The sequence below is a fragment of the Spermophilus citellus genome (genome assembly GCF_964194105.1).
Source record: "Spermophilus citellus genome assembly, chromosome: 2".
Classification (NCBI taxonomy): Eukaryota; Metazoa; Chordata; class Mammalia; order Rodentia; family Sciuridae; genus Spermophilus; species Spermophilus citellus.
Window position 1 is genome coordinate 219,492,293 of NC_138183.1, and position 25,931 is coordinate 219,518,223.

The following is a 25,931-nucleotide window of genomic DNA, read 5'->3' on the forward strand; positions in this document are numbered from 1 at the left end:
CATTTTTATTGTGCATTTTCAAAAGTACAAAGAAATTGAACCTGCCTTGTATAATTTGACCTCTCTATGTTGAGCTTTCCCTTGTTTTTAGGCACTTGCTTGCCTTTCATCTGTCACAAATCCAGAGCCAAAACAAGGGAGCTTCTTAATATTTCAAGTACACTTACTACTGAGATGTCCTAAAAATATCTCATGCAGACTGGGCTGTCTGACTCACTTTCCATTGTATCCCTGGCACCTAGAAAATTTAGAAATGAAAAAGCCACTTTTGCAGTATCTGCATATGTGTGACCCCAGTGTCCAGGTATGCAGCTTAGCTCTTGATTTCTGAATCTTACTTTGTACTGAACTTGAAACCAGTGATTCCTCAATACCTTGTGAACAATTTGCCATTTTAAAATGTTATACTATGCATCATTTTTGTTTCTTTTAATTGGAAAGATCAATCTAAATAACCAGTACTAGTGATATACTAGTTTCTCATGAACATTTTTGTTGGACCTATGAGTTCATGCTTCTTTTAAAAGAGTTTCCTAAATACGTGTTGGAAATTGTGTCTCTTTTTCATTGAAAACTCTTGGTGTTTTCCTTGGGGAGATCCTCAAGGGACAATGTGACATTTAAGATAGCAAGCACTACATTGAAATCAAGTTCCTAGGTTTTTCAAGCTCTCTAAATAGTTTAACTCCACAAACAACTTTGTAACAAAATGAAATTTGATTTTGTTTTGCATTTAAAATTTAGTCTTTTAGAAGAAAAGCTTTATTCACAAGCTAGCAGTAAATTAATAATTCTATTTTGTATTTTTGGCTCATCACTAGCAGAAGTCAGAATAATGACAGGGTAGGTTAAATAAAATAGGGTTTGTGTGGACAGTTGTCTCAGCTAGCTGACATTATAGAGCTTAAGGTTTTTTCATCTCTTCGAAACACTTGTTCTGAGATATTCTCTATTCCTTAAGGATACCCTATAGTCCTCATGGAATTCCTTTTGATCAATAGATTCCAAGATATCCTGTTTAATATCACCTATAAGTGTTCTATCATTTTATTGATGATATAAATACAGGTCTAATTGTCTGAAAGCATGTACTATTGAGGGATCTTTATTAAAATGTGAGCTTATTATTTGAGGATCTATGTTGTAACCGTATCTATGGTGTGAATACCACTTTATGTTTCACAGAGTGTTCAATTTTACTAATTCCTAAAATAGCCTGGTTAGGTTATACATGTCAGGCAAGAAAGGAAATTGAGGTTTAGAGTTTAAGGGGTTTTTGTTTATTTGTTTGTTTGTTTTCAGTGCTAGAAATTGAAACCAGGGCTTCCTACATGTTAGACACATGCTCTACCACTAAACTGCATCCCAAACCCTATATAATATTATAAACTACTAATCAGTCATACTATAGTCCAAGATGTTTATTTCCAAGATGATGGGCTATATTTGTCTCCCAAATTATGATGATTATTATGAGTATTTGAGGAATAGTGAAAGTTATATTCTCCCTCTATTATTTCAAAAGTTGTTGTTATACTTTTTCATTTCTAGATATTTTAGTACATAAGAGTTTGCAATTATATTATTTACCATATTACCAACATAAAAGCCTTGACTTTCTATTTTCATGTATCTCTCTAAAATTTGGTGCTCAGTTTTGCTGTGAAGATTTTACTTCTCTATTTTTGTGGTCAAAAACAAACAACAAAAAAATTCCCCATTCCAAAGTATGTACTTTGTATTCCAGTTGGTTTGTGACATTTGGTAACATGGACAGACCAGAGACTGCTTTTCACTCTAGAGAAAGTAAAGGCCTTGTCTCTTAATTTCTCCTGAATAATGTTAATCATGCTACCAGTGAGAGATTACACAAATCTCAGTTGTCATTTACAGTTTTCCCTGAAACAATTTTGGGAGTGCTTTAGGTACTGAACTCGGCTGTCAGATATTTATGTAAGCATTTTCTGTACAGGAGTGAAGATCCTATCAATGTTAGTTGAATAATCTACATCTAGTAGAGAACAACCTCTCAGAGAAATGTTCTGGGTAAAGAAGAGCTTTGTGTGATGCTCGAACTGCAGAGCCCCATAGATGTTGCATGGCCTCCTTGATTCACAGTAAAATTGAGCCACAGAGAGGAGAGGACAACTGCCTGAAGACGATAAGGCAGTGAGAGATCCATGAGGAAGAACCATAGCCACTCATTATTATTATTATTATTATTATTATTATTATTATTATTATTTTGAGCAATGTGGTAAATGTGACCTTAGGTCATTCTTCCCTCATGCATTATTTTGTAATATAATTTTTTTTTAAATCAGCCTTTTAATTTCTTAAATTTTTACCTGAGTTACCAACCTAGATGACAGACCGACCATAGGATGTCCTTACACAGTCCCTGCCTTCTTGTATGTACTGAATAACCCTCTTCCCTGTAACTTGCTTCTAAACATTAGAGTGAGGGAAAAATGATCAGATGTCATTGCCTGATAATGTTCCCTTCTACAAGAGTCTGTCTTGCTATTCTCCTTGTCGGTGTGGGGAAGTAAGCAGCCATACTTGGAAAATTTTCATGTCAAAGAGAATAGTAGAGGACCTCTGGAACTGAGCTTGACTTGCAGAGAAGAGCTAGCAAGAAGCTGGACACTCTTAACTACAAGGAAAAGATTTCTATAGAGAACCTAAGTTAGGCTAGAATTGGGTTCTTCCTAGCCAAGCAAGCCTTCACTTAAGGGTACAGCTCTGTTGACTTCTAGATGGCAGCTTTGCATGGCCCTAAGCAAAGGACCCAGATAAGCCTTAGCCAAACACTTAAGAATATATTTGCATTGTTGGAAGCAGCTAAGTTTTTGGTAATTTTTACACAGTAATAGATAATTTATACATTTATTATAGAACATGGTATTCTTATATAATAAGTGCATCCTCAGTATTGAATTTTTGGTATGTCATTAATGAACCAAACTGAAAATTTCTTTATCATGCTAAGCTATAGCAGTCAGTGCTCATCAACATGCCAGGGAAATATAATTGATGATAGACTCTGACTGACCTCGACATATTTGAAGTTTTGAGTAAACCCTATTTTGTGTAATTCAATACTATTGGTTGAATTAGTTCAACAGAAATTAAGGTTAAAATACGTTCACATTGTGGTTGCGAGTACTGTCAGCAAAATGAAATACATAATGGCCTAATCTCAGGAGTTTCCTTACTTTCAGAAGAAACTTTTTTTTCAGTTCCCTTTTTAGGATATTCTTCCTTCCCTATATATTCCCGCTTAAAAATATGATGTCATATTATTTAATAATCTTCACCATAATAAGAAGAGTGGGTCATATCTAATAGGAAACATATTACATGATTTTTATTCCTGAAATATGTATCCTTTCATTTATCGTATGTTTTCAAATATCCTACATGTGAGTTGAATGATGTGATGTTTAAATGAGCAAGAGTCCATCCCACTAATGTACACAGGCTTTCTTGATCCTCACCTTGCAATAATCATATGATATTGATCTTAACATCTATATTTGTTACAGTTTGGATTTGGAATGTCCCTCAAAAGCTCATGTGTTGAAAGCTTGGTCCCCAGTGCAGCAATGTCCATAAATGGGCATTTGAGAACTCTTTGAATCCTAAGAAGTATAATCAGTGAATTAATCCACTGATACAATGGAATACTGAGAGGTTACAGAAACTGTAGTCAAGTTGGCCATGGTAGGAAGAGAGAGGTCACTGGGGGCATGCTCCTGGGGATTATATCCCCTGGCCCTTGCTCTGAACTTCCTGTCTCCTGTCTGCTATGAACTGAGCAATTGTTCTCAACCACACCCTTTTACCATTATGTTCTGCCTCACCTCTGGCCTAGAACAACGGAGCTGACCAATTACGGGTGGAAACCTCTGGAACTGTCAGGCAAAATAAATCTTTTCACCTTTAAATTATTTATAATTGGAATTTTGATAACAGCAATGAAAAGCTGACTATCTCTGTGTCTTGTTTTCAACATTTATGAAATAAGTAAAATGGTACAGACTTTTTAGTTTTTGCAAGTAAGAAATTAGCATAAATAAAGTTCTTAGAATAGTGCTTAGTTTTTGTTTAGCTTATGTTATCCTTATTATTTCTTTACACATGATTTTATTGCTTATGATCTTCTTAAATGGTGTATTTCTCTTCGAGGTTTTTAACAAGTTCTGAGTAATATCTCTTAACAGTCCTACAGTCTGATGTCAATAATTCAGAGCTACTGATTTGTTGAGGATTTGTATTATTGAACACCTTGTAGAAAAGAGGTAGAGGCATCATTGTGTAAAAGAGAATATGTAATAGGTATATCCAGGTTCAAATCAGCAGTAAAGGCCACATCATCCAGCACTGAGGACAGATATTTGGCATTCTGAGAAATCATGATTAAAGATGATTTACCTATGAAAATTCAAATGAATAATTATATTTCACACATATTTTAAGTTAAGCTACATACATTAATATATACATCTATTAATGTACTTTTAAATCTCCAGGGCATTTAGAAAATGAAAACAAACTTTTCCAAATAAGTAGTATTTTAAAATGTAAAACTTCTCGATAGAAAAAAGAAAATTTTAATTATTCCAACAGCACTTACTAAATTTCCACTGTATATGGAATTTATTCTGAACTGTAATATATGATATTTTGGGTTAATTTATTTTTAATAGCAATTGATTTTGTTTTGTAAATATGTGATTTATGACAATACATTTTATATAAATGAAATGAAAAGTATCAAAAATATTTTGTTCTGCATAATAAGTAGGGTCTGTGACAAGAGCTATTAATAGGCAATAGTTGTAACTCTGAAATAGATTTTAATTACATGCCTGGGCTTTGGAATTTTTTTCTAATTAAAAGCGTGTACAGCTGGACCTTCTGAGTAAAAAATGGCACCAGGCTAGCGGTGTCTAGACTGCCGTCTCCTTATTCATCATTACAGACTGCCGCCATAAAGGTGTGCAGAAAACCACTACTAGAAACAAAAACAAAACAAAACAAAAAAGATTTTTCATTATTTATGGAGTCAATGAGGTAAGATTGAGAAACACATGTCTAGAACCCTAACACACCCTATGAATTGAAAACTTCTGATGAACACCCAAATTATGAAGAAGAGTTGAACAATCCATTGATCCATAGGGGCCACACTGCCAAGGAAACTAAGGAAAAATCTGCTTCCTTTCCAAGCAGGAGTATGGGGTGACAGCCAGGGTCTTGTTGGGGCTTCTTCCTGCAGAAGGGAGCATAAGCCACCTGAGAAATTAAAAGTCTAGAATAATTAGTGAAGAGCAAAAGACAAAGAGTGAGAAATATATTTTCAAAAACAGAGCCCCTGATAGGTTTAGTCCACATGGGAGCTGGAACTAGACAAAAGATGATGGCTCCAGTGGTTTATTTAAGGGGGTACATCAAAGGCAGGGATAAGGTTTTAAGGATGGAGTCTTGCTTCATTATGTCCTGCAGTCAGCAAGTTGATTGACAACTTGGCAGGTCACACCCATATCAGAGGGACTGTGTGGTTACAACAGGTAACCCCATCTCCAGTGCTATGTGGGAACTGTGGCAGAGCTTGAATAGGGATCACAATGTGTCAGGGAAGTCCATCAGAGAAAATGTCCACTGGTCATTCCTAGACACCAGATTTTCCTATTCAACAGGCTTCGATGCACAGCAGTCCACATGCAGCCCATGTATGGCTTGCAACACAGGAACAGTCTTCTGAGCTGCCCTGAGTCATGCCCTCCTTTCTGGTCACTCTCAAACCAATAAAAAGAATACACCAACTTAATAGGCTTGATAATAATTAATTGTATTCTGAATACCAAATTTTAGAGATAAAAAGTATTGTTGGTGGGAACAGATACTGGCAGCATCTGAGAGCCATGCATAGTGGGAGTGCAGTTTTTCATTTTACAGAGTATGGCAAAAGCAAAATTTAAGCAGAGAGTAGGAACCCGGAATAATGAAGATTCCATCTGTTCAGAGCTATGCATATTACATAAATTTCTGTAAGACTTCATAAATTGAACTAGAACTTTTATCCAACAAGTTCCACCCTGGTCAAGATCAGCAAGATAAAGTACAATTTGTCTACAATCAACAGGTCAGCAAATGAACCATTCCACAAATTTAGTTGAATGGGAAACATCTTTATATTCAGTATTCCCATATGTTGAGACTAGATTTAGGTAAGGTGTAAGCCACTGAGAAATTAAAAGTCTAGAATAATTAGTGAAGAACAAAAAACAAAGAGTCAGAAATACATTTTTAAAAGCAGAGCCCCTGATAGTTTAAGTCCACACGGGAGCTGGAACTAGATGATGATGGCTCCAGTGGTTTATTTAAGGGGGTACATCAAAGGAAGGGATAAGGTTTCAAGGATGGAGTCTTGCTTCATTATGTCCTGCAGTCAGCAAGTTGACATCTTGGCAGGTCACACCCATATCAGAGGGGCTGTGTGGCTACAGCAGGTAACTCCATGTCCAGTGCTTGACTTTAAGATAACAGAGCAATGAGGAATAAAATATTTTACTACAAGAAACTGGCAAAATAGCATAATTATATAGAAATAATATGTGAAATATGACCCCTACCAACACATTTTTTTTTGCAATAAAATCAATTCCAGAAGACTTTGGAGTCTCAGTTTGAAAGGACAAGCAAAACTTATACAAAATATGGGGATAAAGTTATCATAACCTTGGAACAGGTAACAATGGTTAAAAGGGGACAGAAACATTATAAAAAATTCATAAATTGGAACACATCAAAATTAAGAATATCTCTGTAATTCAGTTGCACAGATATTTCATTTTAAAATAGCGAAAAATCCAGTTGTAGACAACTAAGATTTGAGTGTACACAGATGTCAAAGGGCTTGTTATATAGATTACTGTAGAAAAACAAATCATTAGAAAAGGCATCAGTACTCTAATCATCAGATGCAAATTGAAATCTCAGTAAATCGGTGTTAAGTAGCTCTCCAACCAAGTGGATATGATATAATTTTTCATAGACTGAAAAGAATTTGTGGAGCATGAATAACTGAAATATTATTGGTAGGGATATAAATTAATTTAGAATATTGTTTAGCATTACCTACTGAATTTAAATGAGCATTCTCTGTGAATTAGCAGTTTTTCTCCTAAGTACTGCAAGATATAAGAATAAATATTTAATATCCAACAAAGACTTCAAATGTCTGTCAACAGTAGAAACATAAGTAACTTTTGTGTGTTCATATGAAATAATGCTATATAACAGTGAAAAGGGAACTGCAACTATATGAAAACTAGAGATGGATTTCATATGCATTACATTGCATTAAAAGTCAGACACAAACCATTCATTTTTGTTTGCACCTGCATAAAGTTTGAAACAGACTATACTAAACTGAATGTTTAAGGACATACACATTGATAATCAAACTAAAGGAAATAAGAAAGTAGTACCATAAAAGATAAGACTGTGATTATGTTGAGGAGGGTAATATGGATGGAGGACTTTGTGATTAAGACACAAAATATGAAGGAGCTTTGTGCAGAGAGGCTCTGTTTCTGTATTTGGGTAATGGTAGTATAGGTATTTACCTTGTAATAATTCATTAAGCAATGGACTTTTACCCATTTTCTTTTGTAGTGAAAAAAAAAAATATATATATATATATATATATATATATATATATATATATAGAGAGAGAGAGAGAGAGAGAGAGAGAGAGAGTATTTGCTTTCCTTTACTATGGTTCAAAATTCATATCAGTGCCCTTTGGATTACTTATCTATGGTTACAGCTTTCTTTGCCCTCAGAAGATAATTTTCCTCAAAGTTAAAGGGAGGTTTTGTGGATGTAACTCCACTTGGTACAGTGCTTGCCTGGCTTTTGCAAGGCCCTGGGTTTAATTCCCAGCACCACACACACAAAAAATAAAATAAAATAAAATAAAATAAAGGATGAATTCCTGGAAGAAAAGTTAAAAAGGTCATTTTGATAATTGAATAACAAGATACAAATGTGAATTAATAAATTATATGAATTTTTAACTATATTTTATTATGATGATAGCTAACATTTTTCTAATTTGAAATGAGTCAGTAAATTTGGGAGAGTTCTTCACTTGTTATTCATTTGGTTATAGTAACAGTGCTACAATGTTGCTAATATTATTTTCTTCATCTCAAAGATATACAACTGAAATTGAACAGTGAGATTAAATTAAATGTCTGAATAATCAGTTATATAGATCACATACCTATCCGAATTGAGATCTCAGTACTTTAGCCAATATGTCATATAGAATTTTACTAGCTCAAAAGTGTGTTTAACAGATAAATCAGTGACTTAGAAATTAGTAATATGAACTAATTGTGTATGTGTGTATGTGTCTAACATAGACTGACTTCAGTAAAGTAAACAAGATAGTGTGTTAGGTGACTATTGCCCCCCATCTTCTGGATACACCCATAAATCATACCTCTATAGTTATATATAATAGGCATAACATTGTAACTATATTTTTTATGTCTTTGACCCCAGGTAAATACTTAAATCCCAGAAAGTATTAATTACTTTCTTATTCTTTATCCCTAGCATTTAGCATGGTATCTAGCACACATTAGGTATCCAATAAATGCTTATTAGATTAAGAAAAATGAAAATCCTACATATACATATATATTATATATATGGTTTCTTTTACCCTTAAACTATATATTAAACTACATATTATATATAGTATGTATATAATGTGTATATGTATAGTATGTATAGTATGTATAAAATATAGATATTTTATGGTTGCTGATATGTTATTTGAAGAATAACCTAAAGGGTGTTCTAATGAAATGGTAATTTTTCACTGTTATTTTGACAATGGGCTAAAAAATTTTGTAAAACATTTCTTCTCAACATGAACCATCACATATTCTTGAATTCTTTAAGAAGATCAGCTTTTCCAGAAGTATCTGAGCTTCATGGTTTGCAAATGCATAAATGATTAAGTTTTTTGAAAAAAATTTGTAAGATCAGGCAGGTACCTGATTGTATGATCTTTATCTCAGCTTCCCTGTGAAAAGCTAGTTTTATTCTATCTTCTGAGAACAAAAAATGTGAAGATCTGATTATAAATGGTGCACATTCCCCATTGTAATTAGAAAGTATTTCACATACCAGATAAGTTAAGAGATGAGTTTTGATTTCATGTGCAATCAGCTGTTACTTTATCAAACAATTAAAGTTTAATGTAATGGTATGTGTAATAAATTTTCTGTCTACCCTACTTTTAAGTAACAGGTTTGAAGATGGCTTAATTTACATCCTGGTTAAAACTATACTTTCAGGGATTATTTCTCTGGTTCACAAATTTATATACTGCTTAATGGTTTTCATAAATTTCAAAATATAATGCTTTTAACCTTAAAACTACATGAATATATATTGAATTAATTATATGTAATTTGAAAGAAATTTTGAAATCTTGCATGATTCTGTTTTGCCACATTCATATATATATTTTAATGCACCTAGTAAAACTGGCAAAACCCATCATTAATAATTTAGAGTTGATAGAATAATTAGATAATAGAGCAGAATGTTAATTAATGGCACTTGTAAAGATGTTTTCTCAGAATAAGACGAAAAATGAGTACACTGTCTCATGCTGCTTATTGTTAAAATGGTAGACATTTTCAACAGTAAATTTTTAGCTCTTTCTCTGGAAGAAGTTAGCATTTATTTTGCTTAACATCATAGTAATGGATAATAATAAAAACGAGGAGTCCACTGTCAGTCAATGCTAATTTTAAAATATGGAAAAGCAAATGCAATCTTTTAGAAAATTTACCATTTTCTGTTATTTTTCTACGAAACAAAGCACTTCCTTTTTAGACCTTCTTATTGAAGTAATTTTTCCTCTACTTGATTAAACATGTTATTTTCACTATAAGGCTCAATCTATAACTTTTTCCTGAACAAGAGATGTTGGTATGGTGTAAGGAAAATAAAATAAAGAGTTATATTTGTATATCATATCATTTTTCATGTAGTCTTGCTTAGATCAGCATGGAGATGCCTGGAGGCAGTCTTTGCTATAAAGCAAAAGGCCAAGCTATTGCTATTGAAATGCTGCTTCTGTATGTGTGTATTCGTCCCAGCTGCTTATGATTTGATCTGTTATAAATATTGCATGCAAGACAATGATGAACGACCACATAATTTCTTCTTGTTCTTATATTCTTTAAGTTAACCTTACCTGGTTACATACAACTATGGATCTTCTTCTTCCTTCCTATCGTCCTCTAGTCTTCATTTTCATTTTTCCTCCCTCCCTCACTTCCTCACTCCCTACCTTCTTTTGTATTTTTTTATTTGTTGTTTTTAAGTATACATGATAGTAGGGTGTATTTTGACATATTATACATACATAGGGTGCAACCCATTTACAATTTTGATCCCATTCTTGTGGTTAAACATCAGGTGAAGTTATACTTATCGTGTATTCTATATGAGCATAGGAAAGCTATGTCTGATTCATTATATTGTCTTTCCTATTCCCATCCCCCCTTCCTTCCCTTCATTCCCCTTTATCTAATCTAGTGAACTTCTAAACTTCCTCTGCTTACCCTCCTCTATTATTGGTAGGCATCTACATATCAGCGAGAACATCCAACTTTTTTTTTTTTTTTTTTGTTTTTTGCAGAAGGCAGGAACTGGCTTATTTCACTTAGCACGATGTTCTCCAGTTCCTTCTATTTCCCAACAAATGCCCATTCTATTTATAGCTAAGTAATATTCCACTGTGTATGTATACCACATTTTCTTTATTCATTTATTTGTTGATGGGCACCTAGATTAGTTCCAAAGCTTGGCTATTGTGAATTGAGCTGCTATAAACATTGATGGCTGTGTCACTGTAGTATATTTATTTTAAGTTGTTTGGGTAATAGACTGAGAAGTGGGATAACTGGGTCATATGGTTCTTCCCTTCCAAGTTTTCTGATGAATTTCCATACTGCTTTCTAGGGTGGTTTTAACAGTTGATAGTGCTACCAGCAATGTATTAGTGAACTTTTTCCTCACATCCTTGCCAACATTTATTTTTACTTATATTCTTCATAATTGACATTCTGACAGGAATGAGATGGAATCTCAATGGTTTAATTTGCATTTCTCTAATTGCTAGAGATATTGAACATTTTTTCATGCATTTTGGACCATTTGAATTTCTCCCTCTGTTAAGTGCCTCTGTAGTTTCTTTGCCCATTTATTGACTGGGTTATTTGTTTTCTTGGTGTTAAGGTTTTTGAGTTCTTTTATATCTTGGATACTAATGCTCTATCTGAGGTACAGGTGGCAAAGCTTTTCTCCAATTCTGTAGGCTCTCTGTTGATGCTCTTGATTTTCTTCTTTGCTATGAGAAGTTGTTTTTTTTTTCTTTTTTTTTTTTTTTTAGTTTGATGCCATCCAATTTATTGATTCTTGATTTTATTTCTTGTGCTTTTGGAGTCTTACTGAGGCTGTCTGTTCCTGAGCAGATATGATGGAGAGTTGGATCTATTTTTTCCTGCTAGTATTTCCATGGTCTCTGGTCTAATGCAAAGGTACTTGATCTACTTTGAGTTGAGTTTTGTGGAGGCTGAAATACAAGGGTTCAAGTCCAATCTACTGCATATGGATTTCCAGTTTTCCCAGAACCATTTGTTGAAGAGGCTATCTTTTCTCCAATGTATGTTTATGGTGCCTTTGTCTAGTATGAGATAATGGTATATATCTGAGTTTGTCTCAGTGTCTTCTATTCTGTTCCATTGGTCTTCAATTCTATTTTTGTGCCAATGCCATGCCGTTTTTTGTTACTATACCTCTATAGTATGTCTGGTATTATGATGCTTCCTGTTTCATTTTTCTCACTAAGGATTGCTTTGGCTATTCTGGGCCTCTTATTTTTCCAAATGAATTTCATGACTGCTTTTTCTGTTTCTGTGAAGAAGACCATTGGAATTTTAATGGGAATTGCATTAAATATGTATAGCACTTTGGTAGTATGGCCATTTTTGCAACATTAATCCTGTCTCTCCAAGAACATGGGAGATCTTTCAATTTTCTAAGGTCATCTTCAATTTCTTTGTTTAGTGTTCTGTAATTTTAAATGTAGAGGTATTTTGCCCCTTTTGTTACCTTGATTCTCAAGTATTTTCTTTCTTTGTTTTTTTTTTAAGTCTATTGTGAATGGGATAGTTTTTTTCTGATTTCTCTTTAAGTTAATTCGTCATTGGTGTTTAAGAATGCAGTTGATTTATGGGTGTTAATTTTACATCTTGCTACTTTGTTGAATCCATTTATGAGTTCAAGAAACTTTCTGGTGAAGGTTTTTGGGTCTTCTAATGTATAATCATGTCCTCAGCAAATAGGGATAATTTGAGCTCTTCTTTTCCTATTTGTATCCTTAATCTCTTTCTTTTGTCTAATTGCTCTGTCGAGAGTTTTAAAGACTATGTTGAATAGAAGTGGTGAAAGTGGGCATCCCTGTCATTTTCCAGTTTTTAGAGGGAATGCTTCCAATTTTTCTCCATTTAGAATGATGTTGGCCTTGGGTTTAACATGGATAGCTTTTACAATGTTGAGGTATGTTCCTACTATCCCTAGTTTTTCTAGTGTTGTGAACATGGATGGATGCTGTATTTTGTCCAATGCTTTTTTTCTGCATCTATTAATGTATTTCTGTGATTCTTGTCTTCAAGTCTGTTGATGTTATGAATTACATTTATTGATTTCCATATGTTGCACCAACCTTGCATCCTTGGAATGAACCCCACCTGATCACGGTGCATTATCTTTTATGCACATTGCCAGAATTTTATTAAGAATTTTGTATCTATGTTCAAGAGGGATAGTGGTCTGGATTTTTCTTTCCTTGATGTGTCTTTGTCTGGTTTTGGTATCAAAGTTTTACTAGCTTCATAGAATGAGTTTGGAAGGGTTCCCTCCTTTTCTATTTCAAGGAATAATTTGAAAAGTATTGGTGTGAGTCCTTCTATGAAGGTCTGGTAGATCTCTGCCAAGATTCCATCTGGTCCTGGGCTTTACTTTGTTGGTAGGCTTTTTTATGTCATATTCCATTTCTTTGCTTGAAATTATCTGTTTAAATTTTTTGTCTTATATTCTTTAATTTAGCCCTATCTGATTATGTACAACTATGAATATTCTTTGCCCTTCCTGACTTCTCCCTTCTTCCCTTCTTTCCTCCCTACTTTCTTCTGTTCCTTCTTCTTAGAAATATTTATAGATCCTTATTATATATTTTGTTGTGGGGGTTAGGTGTCTGGAATACTCAGTGACAGAACATTTTAAAATTACCTTTATAGAACATTATTCTAGGATGATAAGATAGTAAGTAAACAAAAGATAATAATAAGAAAGTATTTAATGCTAACTAGCATGTTAGACATTTGTAGGTGCAAAGAAAAACTAGATTAGAGAAAGTAGGGTGAAGAATGAAGAGGAACACAGAGAGCTTTTGGAGGGCTGGAGTTCTTTGGGGTCTTCTATAAGGTTGAGGCTCACTCAGATATTGCAGCTTGGAAACAGACTAGAGAGGAACATGCATATCAGCAAAGAGATGTGTCAGACTACTGCAATAATCCAATAAAGAGGCAATTATGGTTTCAGCCATACTAGTAATAGTGAAAGTTCTAGAAGTGGTAAAATTCTAAATATATTTTGAACAGTTTTCTTTGATGGGTGGAACAGAAGAAACAGAAAAGACTTTTGGTCTGAGCAGTTGAAGGGATAGTGTTGCAATCAATTAGAATAATGAAGGTTATGAGAAGCACCTGCTTTTGGAAGATATGGAATTCCATTTGGACACTCAACTTTGATATATCCATAGGCAGTCAAATGAAGAACTCCAGAAAGTAGTTGGATCTACAAGCATGTGAATACTGATTTTGTGTTGTCAACATATAAATGGTCATTTATAGCTCATGAGACTGGATTAAATAGCTAGGAAAGGAGTATAGATGAAGAAATCAAGAGAACCAGTGACTGGTCCATTAGTCAACCATCAGAAGATAGAAACCATTTCAAGTAAAAGAAATTCAAATAATGAGGTGTAGCAGGAGTCAAAAGAAAAGGATATACCTGTAAGGGTTCTGTGTTTGGGATTGCAGTCTGGGATAGCTTCATAACTGTGATATGCTTGGTAGCTAAGAAAGTTTATGTGCAAAGACACAGAATGCCTGGCTGCTAGGAAATGCCTGGCTGCTGTAACAATGCCCTGCATGAGGAGTCTCTGTGCTAGAGTTTTATCATATGCAACCTTGATCTCAAGCACATAGCTCCTGGAAATAAAGGAACTTGCTTACTAGATAACTTCAATGTTTCACCAAGCTCTGGTGACCCTGGACCTGCCCACTAACAGTAACTTTAAATAATGGAGTTTCTTGAGAGCTACACAAACCTCCTAACATTGCATATTGTAACTGTAGAGTGTAATTATGGAATAAGAAACCTTCCTGATACAATAAACAAAAATGTAGTTATGGCACTAATGACCTAATGTAACCTAGTGATATAAATAAAGGTGGCCACTTAGATGAGCAGCCATTTTTTCTGCTTCTGCATCTTGTCTCTGTGTCCTTTTTATTTTCCTTACATATGCCAAGTAGGGTGAAATGATTCAGCTACTGCTAGGTCATGTAAGAAGAGGACAGAGAATTGATAACTGAATACATCAAAAAGTATGTCATTGGTGACTTTAAGGAGATAAATCTCTGGAGTGCTAAAAGCAGAAGCCACTCAATATCCCTATCATGTAATGTCTTGCTGTAGCTGTTGGCCTCCAAAACTACAGAAACCTCAGTCATAGAAATGTCTAATTTTGTTGCATCTTTTGTTTTCTTTTAACATAGTAGTGAATAAGTTATTAAATTGGTGATATTTATTGTTTACTTTTCTATGAAATCTGATGTCACTCTTTGGCTTCTATACATTCCTGTCAGTATATAATTCAAAGGGCTATGAGGATTACAGATGAAACACTTGGTATATTATGGGCCCATATTAAGAGTTCAATAAGTGATAGCTGTTATTGTTACTGATGATGATTATGCAACCACAAGGTTTCGGTTGCTTGCTTAGGCTTATTGTGGTACTTAATAAAATGATCCTGGAAATATCATCACTTTGCATTCACTGAAGAAAAGACTGTGTAACACCTTCTTATCCTTGACCATTGCCATCTCTAGTACTATGAATTCACACTTGAAACTCTTCTCTCTGAGTAACACAGACCATCAAAAGCTACTGAGACCTTCTAACCTGTGGCCGTAGATGACAATATTGCAAATATACTTTCTGTTGCTTCATCTGAATGGCTTTTTGGTTTTTTCCTCTGGGGATGCCAGCTCACTCTGGTCATCACTTATTTTGTTATTATAATTATTATTACATATTAATTGTACAAATATATGGTATTTTACCATGATGTTTTCATGCATGTATACATTATTATTAATTGCAAAAAACCACCCTGCTTCTAGTCTCAATTTTCCTTCCCCATTGCTCCTCCCTCTTAGCACCCTTCCCAGTCTCTAAAAGTCATTCACTTATTTAAAAGAGTCCATATATGGGTCACTGTCAGTCTTTGTCAAAGATGTCTGAGATGTCTTTGTCTAAAATCATCTGATAATTCTCCAGGTGTTAGGTAGTGTTTTGACTTTCAAGAATGCTTATACGGGAAACATGAAATAGAGAGTTGGCATAACTATCAAAATAGCTGCAAGTTAAGTAGAGAAAGAAGGATGGGTAGCTATTAACTAAGAATATAAACCTGGAGGAAGGCGAAATTGGATTCAACTCCTGATTTTTGTGATCTTGGGCAACATTCAGCTAACACCTTCCAAAGGAATTCATTAGGAAAAATGTTGGCCAGTAAACCTGGTTTTATTTAAGTTCTGTATAGCAACTGAGAATACCACCTGTGTGTATTCCAAGTAGTGTTTTAAAAGGGTAAGTTTAGGGAAGAGTTCTCAAGGGGCTATAGGGTTTGAGCTGAGTCACTTTGGGGTCAGTCTTACAAGGTAGAACTTTTGGTAAAAAATTTGGTCAGAGTCTATGAAAAACAGCTTGGGTTGTTGGGTACAGTAAGATGAGGGCTTTCAATCAGTCCTGATGAACCAGTGGTGAGTTTTAATGAATAAGCTATTTTTATTGGTTTGGATTTATCTATACTGGAAGTAAATATTTTCTGAAGCAAGTAACTCAGGAATTATTGTCTGTTTTTGGTATCATTTCAGTGTATGTTTAGTAAAGTAATGCCTGATCTGAGTGCTAGCTACCACATGATGATTTCACTTCTTAGAATTTATATTCTTTTTTCTTATTTGTTATTTTTAGTTATACTCTCATGTCATGTATATTTTGACATATTTATACACATATGGAGTACATCTTATTTCTAATTAAAATGCCAGTCTTGTTATTGTAGATGATGTGGAGATTCTCTGTGGTGTATTCATGTATGTACATAGGAAAGATGTGTCAGATTAATACTTTCACCTTAGTGTCTAACTTTGAAATACAACTTGAAAGTAGTTAAATGAGATAAAGAATAGAAAGCATTTCAGTCTGGACAAAGATTGGTAAAACAGCATATATTCACTGATTATTTTATAAAGCCTTACTAAAATACACACACACACACACACACACACACACTCATGTCAGCACAATGAACCCCCAGTTCTGGAATCAGACCATCTAATTTCAAATCCTGGAACATCACTTGCTGGTCTGCCTCCTATAGTAGACAGCTTGCTTTCTTTAATTATCCTTCTATATCTCAATAGGAGTCTGAAATATTAAAAACACATTTTTGATATCAGATCACTAATGATTTTACAAAAATGAACACTTATATAACTCACAGTATTAACAATTGTTGCTTTATTTACAGAATGACATGAATTACATAGCCTCTAGTGGACTTCTATTTAAAGATGGCAAAAAGCGAATTGACTACATCCTGGTTTATAGAAAGACGAATATACAATATGGCAAAAGAAACACATTTGAAAAGAACCTCAGAGCAGAAGGCTTGATGTTGGAGAAGGAGGTAGGTGCTTTGCCATTATTAACTTTGTGGTATGATATTATGGAACAGAAATGATCACCTGTGTTTAAGTATGGAGAAATATATCATATGGCTTCATAAAATATATACTCATTTTCTCCTAATAGATGTATATATGTTCACATACATATTCACTTTTTGCTCTGTTTCTGCACAGTTTATTTTTAAAAGGGCACCACTATTTTTGCAATTTAAAAAAATGAATAATTAATGACTATGTCCATGCAAAATAGGAAATTCTATGGGGGGGGGGACTTGAAATGTTGAAAGAAAAGTGTTTGCCAAATTGTTAATGTCGGTATTTTGTTGGTGAAACTATAAGTACTATTCTTCCCAATCCTTCTTTGTTTGATAGGTTCTTAAAATTTCTGTAAATGATTTATTTATTTTTCTATTGGAACAATAAAAGTATCAAGACAATTAGGAAAAAAAATGAAAAATAGGAGAAAAAAGCTGGTGACCCTATAATCCAAAAATTACCTCATATTCTACTATAATCCAAAAATTATAATTATTGCCATTTTATTTAAATTTTATACGGTTTTAAATTCACATGTTTATTTATGTTAGATAAAGAAAAAAACCTTACTTTAAAAAGTTAAAAACATAGAAGTGTAAAGTATAAAAGCCAATGTTCATATTTGTCACCTTCTAAGTCATACCCTTCTCTACTTTGGTGGCTTTTATGGATTGAATTTTTACTGATAATGCTCCTTAATATATTTTGCATATATAAACAACCATAAGTAAATATATTATACAAAATTAGTCATATTTATGATACATATATTATCCTGCTACTCAATACCATTGTTTAACATTATTTTATAAATATATTAATTCTCATTACCTTTAGAAATTTTTTACTTGGTGAATAGTTTTATAACTTCAGGATTTGGTCAGCTATTCTCCCATTGAGAGAAAAAAATTAAGTTAAATATTAGAGATATTCCTAAATATATTTCTAAAAAAAATGGAATGGTAAAAAAAAATCCTGATGATTTCTTTGATTAAGTATCTAATTGACTTGCTAATAAAATTTAAGAATGTTAGTAAACACTTAGATATAAAACTCTGAAACTACCCCTACTTTTCTTCACAGAATATATGTTGAAGTCAATTTTCTGAGAAATACACATTAGAAAGTTATGAACTATATCTTGGGGTCACCCTGGAAAAACTAATCCATTTATATTTATTAAAACTCTTTTTTTTTTTTAAAAGAGAGAGTGAGAGAGAGGGGAGACAGAGAGAGAGAGAGAGAGAGAGAGAGAGAGAGAATTTTTAATATTTATTTTTTAGTTCTCGGCGGACACAACATCTTTGTTTGTATGTGGTGCTGAGGATCGAACCCGGGCCGCACGCATGCCAGGCGAGCGCGCTACCGCTTGAGCCACATCCCCAGCCCCTATTAAAACTCTTTTAATAGGATGTAAAATAACAAACTCACAATGACTTGGCTCTGAAAGGAAGGAATTATTCACACAGTGCCAAGTATTATAGAACAGGGTGAGTGAAATACTGACCACAGTGTTCTGTTGATCCTTTATTTCTTTTTTATACCTCTTCTGTGAAGTTTAGCCCAGAATATCTCACTCACTGGTGAGTAATTAAATGAAGAACTACTTTTTGAAAAAAATCTCATGAACTCAGTCTTATGTCAAGATTTTACTCATTAGATTCCTTTGTGCCTTCTGCTCCACACAGATAGAATCAATCCCTTCCTCATCTGCTTATAGAACAGTTTACAAGAGATTATTATAATACTGGTGATTATTTAACTCATGCACCTCCCGTTGTTTACTTATTCATTAAATAATTTTTGTCAAACCCTGAACAAACTGCGGGAAATCATGAGTAAAGTGGACCATATCACTACCTTTGATCTGTATGAAGATTTAAAAAAAAAAAAAAAAAAGAAGTCAAATACAAAAACTGGATATTTGTAATAGATGTGGCCCACTAACTGTACTTAATTTTCTTGGCAGAAAATCCAGATTCTCTGAGTCTTCCTCTCTCTTATTCCTCCAACATGCTCCCAAGAATAATACGGCTGTTACTCATCCACAAAGGGTTCTGTTCTTCTCTAAAAGTGAAGTCTATTCATCCTTAAGCTATGACTGTTCCATTGCTGCCAAAGGTGCTTGTGGTTATGTTGTTGCTCAGCAGAACAGTATCTATTTGTCTACTTTTATTCCCAGATAGACAGGTTTTTCATTCTGAGTTCCAGCATTACAGTTTTTCAATTCACATTCACTTTCTTAGATGTGTTTCCCATAGTTCAGTGAAGTCCCAGGACAGCTGGGTCAGGAGGTATACCCAAACCCAGATGCATATTTCATTAGAACCAGCCATGCCTATGAACAGTAGCTGTTGTATTGAACACAAATTGCCAGTCTTGACTTCTTCTTTCTGTCCCCCAGGTGCCTCACTGTTAAGGAAAATGATTTTTTTTTTTTCCTGACAGTGCAATGGGTAAAGTTTACATGTTTCTCCAGATTAGATATTATCAGTTTTGGAGCAGGGATGGGGATTTTTTTATATCTTTCCTTGAAAAAGGTCTTAGAAGCCTTATGAAATTTGGTCCAATTTCTCTAAGGAATTCTGCTTATGTTTCAAAGTTTAAAGAAAGGAATAAAGGAAGTAAAGAAGGAAAGAGAGATCTTGTCACACCCTTTCTATCTGACTAATACTTGCATAACTAAGAGTCTATTTCAGTGACTTTGCACAGGATAGATGATGGGATCCAAGATGGCTTGAATCTTTACTCATTTGATACAATGCTTAAAATTATCCTTTACTACAATACTTTTCATAATTTCAAATTGAAATAAATGATCTGAAAGAAAAGCAAATGGAATTAAAATGGCTTATAACAAAGGAAATAGTCTAGTCTGGAGGATAAGAGAAAATTATAGGAAGTTGAAGAAGTGAATTTTTAAAATTCATTAAATTCATTAAATCTTTGAATTGAGATTTGAAAAATTAATAGTGCCAAAGTAGGTGAAAAAAAACCCCTAAATTAGGTGGGAAAAGGGCTGGATAAGGCTTCCCTGGTCATGCATTAGAATCCAGCAATGATCCATCTCCTAGAATAACATGCCTCAGTGGGAGTATCAGGATGGTCACAGGGGAAAGGTTATAGACATTTTTAAATTCCAGAGAGGAAGAGCACTAAACAAGCCTGGAAAGAATGGCTCTGTTTAAGTTAATCTGTTTTATATGTAAGCTTTTGACCATTATTTTAATAAAGAAATGCGAAGCTACTAAATAATTTCAAACTGTAGTAGTATGAATACATTTGTTTTCAAAAAAGATAACAGATTACTGAAAAGAGGATGGATTTCAAGATAATGCACAAAGATATGAGTAGCATTAAAGACAGAGATAAATGGATTTGATGGATATTTCAGTTAACATATACATATGTATGTGTTTATATATGTATGTATGTACTTGGTGGTTATTTGGATATGATAAGAATTGGTCTCAATGCTAACTTGAGTTTGTGACTCAAAACAATTTGTTGATTCATTCAAGGAGCATAAATGATGGCCCTATTGTATGCCACATTGAGACCAAATATAAACCAAGCTAAAAAATGAACCATGTTCTCATGGGAGAAAATAGACCATAAACAAATAAAAAACATGAGTGAAACAATGTGGAGAGCTACCCAATAATTAAAACAAGATAGTGTTATATTACGAGTATGACTAGGTGCTCTGCTAGCTTGTGCAATCTGAAAGAAAGCAACCTGAATAAAAAGAAATCTATCCCATTGTGGGAAGAGAAAAAGACCGAACTCTATCTGCAGAAGTCATATTCAGTAAAAAGTAGTGCTGCCTGGAAGAGAGCTGGTTTGTGGAAGAAGTAAGGCAGAGGCTATGGGAATGAAAAGCTGGTAATTGAGGTGCCTTTGAGAAACATAAATAGAGATGCTTGAAGTTCTTGTCTAGAGCTGAAATGAGGAGTCTCACCTGAAAGCAAATGCTTTAGTTATTCGAATATGAATGGTAATATACACCAGTTATTGGGACAAAAATCACTGAAGATAATGGGAAAGAATTTAGTTGTGGGATGAGCCTATAAAGGGTGGGAGAGGAGAATAGACACTTGAAAGAATTGAGGTAGGTAAAAAAGCAGGAGATGAGACATCAGAGGGGAGAGTTGGTAATTAGGGTAAAATACTGCTGAGAAGCCAATGAGACCAGAGAGTTGCCCATTCAAATGAAGGATAATGAGAAATATTTTCCTGAATAGAGACATTTGTGTGCCATATTAGCTAAAGTCAAAGAGGGAATAGGTAATGGAGAACAGATGCAGAGCAAATGTCACCAACTTGCTCAGCTGTGAGTGGGAGGAGGGAAACAATAGCATGGAGGGGGCGGGGCAGGCGGTGGATTCTGGTGAGATTTCATTTCCTTGTTTCTTTCACTCACCTTTAAATTTATTTCTTAGATGGGGTGTTTAAATAATGATGGGGAAGAACCAAGACAGAAGAAAGGGATGGAGGGAAACAGGAAAAAAAGGGTCAAGGGAGAAGGAAAGGAAAGCACAGAAGAAGATACACAAGGAGAAGAAGAGAGACAGAGGACACAGTCGACAGAGGAGATAAAATAACATTTTAAATGCCTTTGGGGGAGTGAGGGGGGTTTTCAAAGCACAGAATATCAAAGAAATTCAAGATTACTAAATTGCATTTTAAATTTAATTTTTACAAATATTTATTTGACATAGACATTTTTACAAAAGAGTTAACTTTATGTTTCTAATTCTAAAGATGACAACATTATCTTTTAAAATAATTAAATTTATTAGGAGTAGATTTATTATTCCCAGGGTAGTACATTCAACCTACTACGACAAATGCAAAAAAAAAAAAAAAAACATTTTTTCTAAAATAAGTATTCTTACATGATAGCATAGAAATACTGTCTGAAGGTTTTAAATCAATATTTATTAAAACTATTTGTATTATGCATCTATTGATGTTTAATAAATTACACAAATTGCATTTGTATGCTCAAAATTCTATGGGTCACCAGTTATCCCACACCTTGGTATTTATCCAAATAAACTAAAATCAGCATACTATAGTGATACAACTACTTTAATGTTTATAGCAGTACAATTCACAATAGTTAAATTATGGAATTAGCCCAGATGCCCAGCAATAGATGGATAACCAAAAAAAAAAAAAAAAAAAAAGTGGCATGTATGTACATTGAAGTATTAGTCAGCCATGAAGAAGAATGAAACAATGGCATTTGCTGGTAAATGGATGCAACTGGAGATCAACATGCAAAAGGAAATAAACCAGACTCAGAAAATCAAGGGTTGATGTTGTCACTCATTTGTGGAAGTTGGAAAAAAATTAAGAGAAAGAAGGTGAAACCTGGGGGCATTAGATATCATAAAATATAGAAAAGATCAGTGGAGTAGAAGAAGAAAATGGGAGGGAGGAGGGGTAAATAAGGGGAGGGAACATGGAATTAATTTAGCAAGATCATGTTATATGCATATAAAAATATACCACAGGTAGTTTCACCATAATATATATACAGAAAATACCAATCAAAAATTTAAAAAATGATCAGCAAAGAAAGGAAAATAGGAGGAGGAAGGAGGGTAGGGAAATGAGGGGAACAGGGATTGAACTCAAATTTTTGTGCATATGTATTTTGTCAAAATGAACTCAACTACTATGTGTAACTAAAACACTCTAATTTTTAAAAAAAATCTGTTGGTGAAAAGTTTGGGTATGACACACTCTTTGCCTTATTTCTTTTGAGACCTAAGTCAAAGTATTTGCATGGTCACATTTGCACCTGGAGCACATGGAGTTCAGGGTACTCTTTGAAGCTGACATATGTGCGAAAGGACTCATTCCCTTGAGGTCCTAACACTGAGTCTTCATTTCCTGTCTGGATTACAGCTCCTGGGGGCCATTCTCATTCCTTGCCCCCCTGAGCCCTCCATTTGCAAAGCCAGAAGTAGAGAATTTTCCTTGCATCTCTCTGCTGTTTTAAATCTTTCTTGCCAGAAAGAGCCCAGTCCTTTTAAGGGACTCATTACCCATGAAAGATAATGTCTTCTTAATATCAAACATGTCATGTGGATGATCCTAACCATGGGAGTGCCTATCATTCTGTATTCACAGATACCAGGGATCTTAACTTGTGAATACAAGGAGAAGATATCTGGAGAGCTTTGCCTACTATACTATTTTTAAAAATTCTGCAACATGCAACTGTGCATTGCTCTTCTAAGCAAACAGGCCAGGAAAGAAACTTACAACAACAGAATATAATAGAATAGAATACATTTTAGACTAAATTTGGTGCCAATTCATGACTAATTGGCATGTAGATTGTTGGAGCCGCTTTATCAAATCCAGTACTGTGATTTCATAAACATTTACTGCCTCTCAAAGTTTCTTCTATTGAAGGTCTTGGCCTTTTGTTGCAACTTAACAAACATTTAACTGAAATTTTTTTAGTACAGATTATTAGAAGAAAGAGGAAATGGATTTGAGAAAATCTTACCAGGCATTTTGTTTCCTAGCTGAAAGATGAAGGCTAGAGATGGATTGATTCTCCGTAATTTAAAAATATATATTCACCAGAGTGAAGCACTGAGCCTGGCACAGAGATCTCAAAAATGTATTAAATTGCATGTTGATGTGAATAATTTATAGATGATAATATTTTCAGAAGATCATGATGTATATTTGAAGACCATTCAAATAAATAGGTAGATGATTTATAATTATCAGCGTAGGTGCTTTTTAATCCAACTCAATTTTCAATTCCCATCAGCTTTGTCTTTCACTTAGATTTAAAACTATGGGATTAAACATGCTCTGTCTGCTCTGTGCCCAAAACTTACAGAGTGACTTTGTAAAAAGATAATTTTTAAGTTTCCTCTTTTTTCAGGAGTAACTGTTCTACCTCTTGGGAATTTGGGGAGGAATAATTAAGTACTAAAATGAAGTATGAAGGTTGTGGGTGTTTCGTTCCCTCTGAGAAGGCTGCTAACATCAGGGCTGAAAAAAAATAGTGACAAATTTGCAGCTTTTGATTCCAAAGGAAAGGTCTTCTTTCTCCCTCACAGCAATATCCCCTCACCGTCCCCTGCCCAGTAGCAAAAAATGAAACTACTTTTCTTTCATTTTTTTTTAAAGTGGCGGTATAGCAAAAGAGAGATTAAGTTAGTTGTGGAAGTTAGAAACCAAGACAGTCCATGCTACTTAAAAAGACATATATGTGTGGGGGTGGGTAGTATGTGTGTGTGTTTGCATTTAAAGTTATATATATATTAAAGTTAAAACATACAAAATTAGACATGCTCTGTGTATGCACTTAGATTGACATTTTACTCATTGACAGTAGTCATTTTAATGCAGAAACCTCCTTTCAGAGCATCCCTTTATTTAAAGTTATTGGATTATTTCACATCCTGATGGTTGACAGTGATGAATTAATAATCAGTAGCTGGCAAGCTGTTCATAGTGCTAATTTGGATCCTGACACAGTGCCCTCTTCCAGATCAGTTCAGACTTATTGGCTTCCTTATCCTCATCATCTCTTGCTTAGGAATAAGTTCAATACAATGTGTGCCCAAACAAGTCCAACATCCATTCATTCAACAAATGCTTGGTGAGTTTCCACTGTGAGTTTAACACAGAGATGGCTACTGTGGATATGTCAATGAACAAAACAATGTACTTTTTCTTAGGACACTTGCATAACTAATAAGAAAATAAAACTACTATAGAGGGGAAAAAAGATTGGTGTAAAAGGAATAGGACAGGGACAGGCAAGTAGTAGTGAGTGAGCCAACGACAGGAGTGGAGTGAGGGAGGGAAAGAAGTGGTGGAAGTGGTTGTGGAGACACTCAGGGTGAAATATGAAGAGCTGTGTACTTCACTGGAGAAAGTAGATTTTACTCCAGATGAAGTGAGGTTCTGAGAAATGGCATGATCCAAAATGAAGAATCCCTATCTTTCTAGGAACAATGTGCTAGCAGAAGACAATCTAAATATGTACAGATAAACAAATCTTTCAAAGCAACTACAAAGTCTATAGAAGTATAATCTTGTTGTTGTTTGTTTTTAGAGTTTATTCTCAGTTTATATTATCAGAGGAAAAGAATTTAACCACTTAACTTAAAATCTTAATTCAGGTCACTCACTGTACTTCAGAGTTTTTCCTAAGTCATAGGTTGTTACTGGCTTTAGGGTTGTGTGACTCAAAGGTCTATTGGACAGCATAGGAAACTAAGACACAGGATCTACCAAAGAAGAACCAGGCAACTACTTCCTAAGGGGAAGAAACAAGACAAAGACTGCAGGGAAGCTTTGAGATTCATTGGCATATTGGCTGGCATCTATTTGAGAGGCATGCCCTCACATAAGAAGGAGTGTATTAAGAACTGATCAGTCTCAGGCACTGCAATTCCGTCTCTCATGGCACAGAAGCCCTATGAGGCAGAGATCACTCTCTTTACTCCTCCATGTGGAAACTGTGCATCAGAGGGGTCACCTAATCAGTTTAAACTTCTTAAAGATAAGAAATGGTAGAAAAGGAATGTATACTGAAGTCTCTGAGGTTCTAAACCCTGTACATTTTTCTACCAGTCCATGTGATTTCTTCTAAGTAGGCACTTAGGATCGAAGACATTTAAATTGTGCTTGGTAAGTGGAAGGCAAGTAGGTGTAGCACCCGTAGCTGACACCACAATTGCAAAAGAAAGA

At 34.3% G+C, this 25,931-nt stretch overlaps 1 protein-coding gene across 1 annotated transcript in view; it reads left to right on the forward strand.

Annotated features, from left to right (window-relative positions):
• The window catches only part of ANO3 (anoctamin 3), a 197,734-nt gene that overhangs the window by 56,747 nt on the left and 115,056 nt on the right, over positions 1-25,931 (forward strand). The window contains exon 4 of the mRNA XM_081279744.1: positions 16,997-17,155. Coding sequence (XP_081135870.1) covers positions 16,997-17,155 — 159 coding nt within the window. The remainder of the gene's footprint in view (positions 1-16,996; positions 17,156-25,931) is intronic.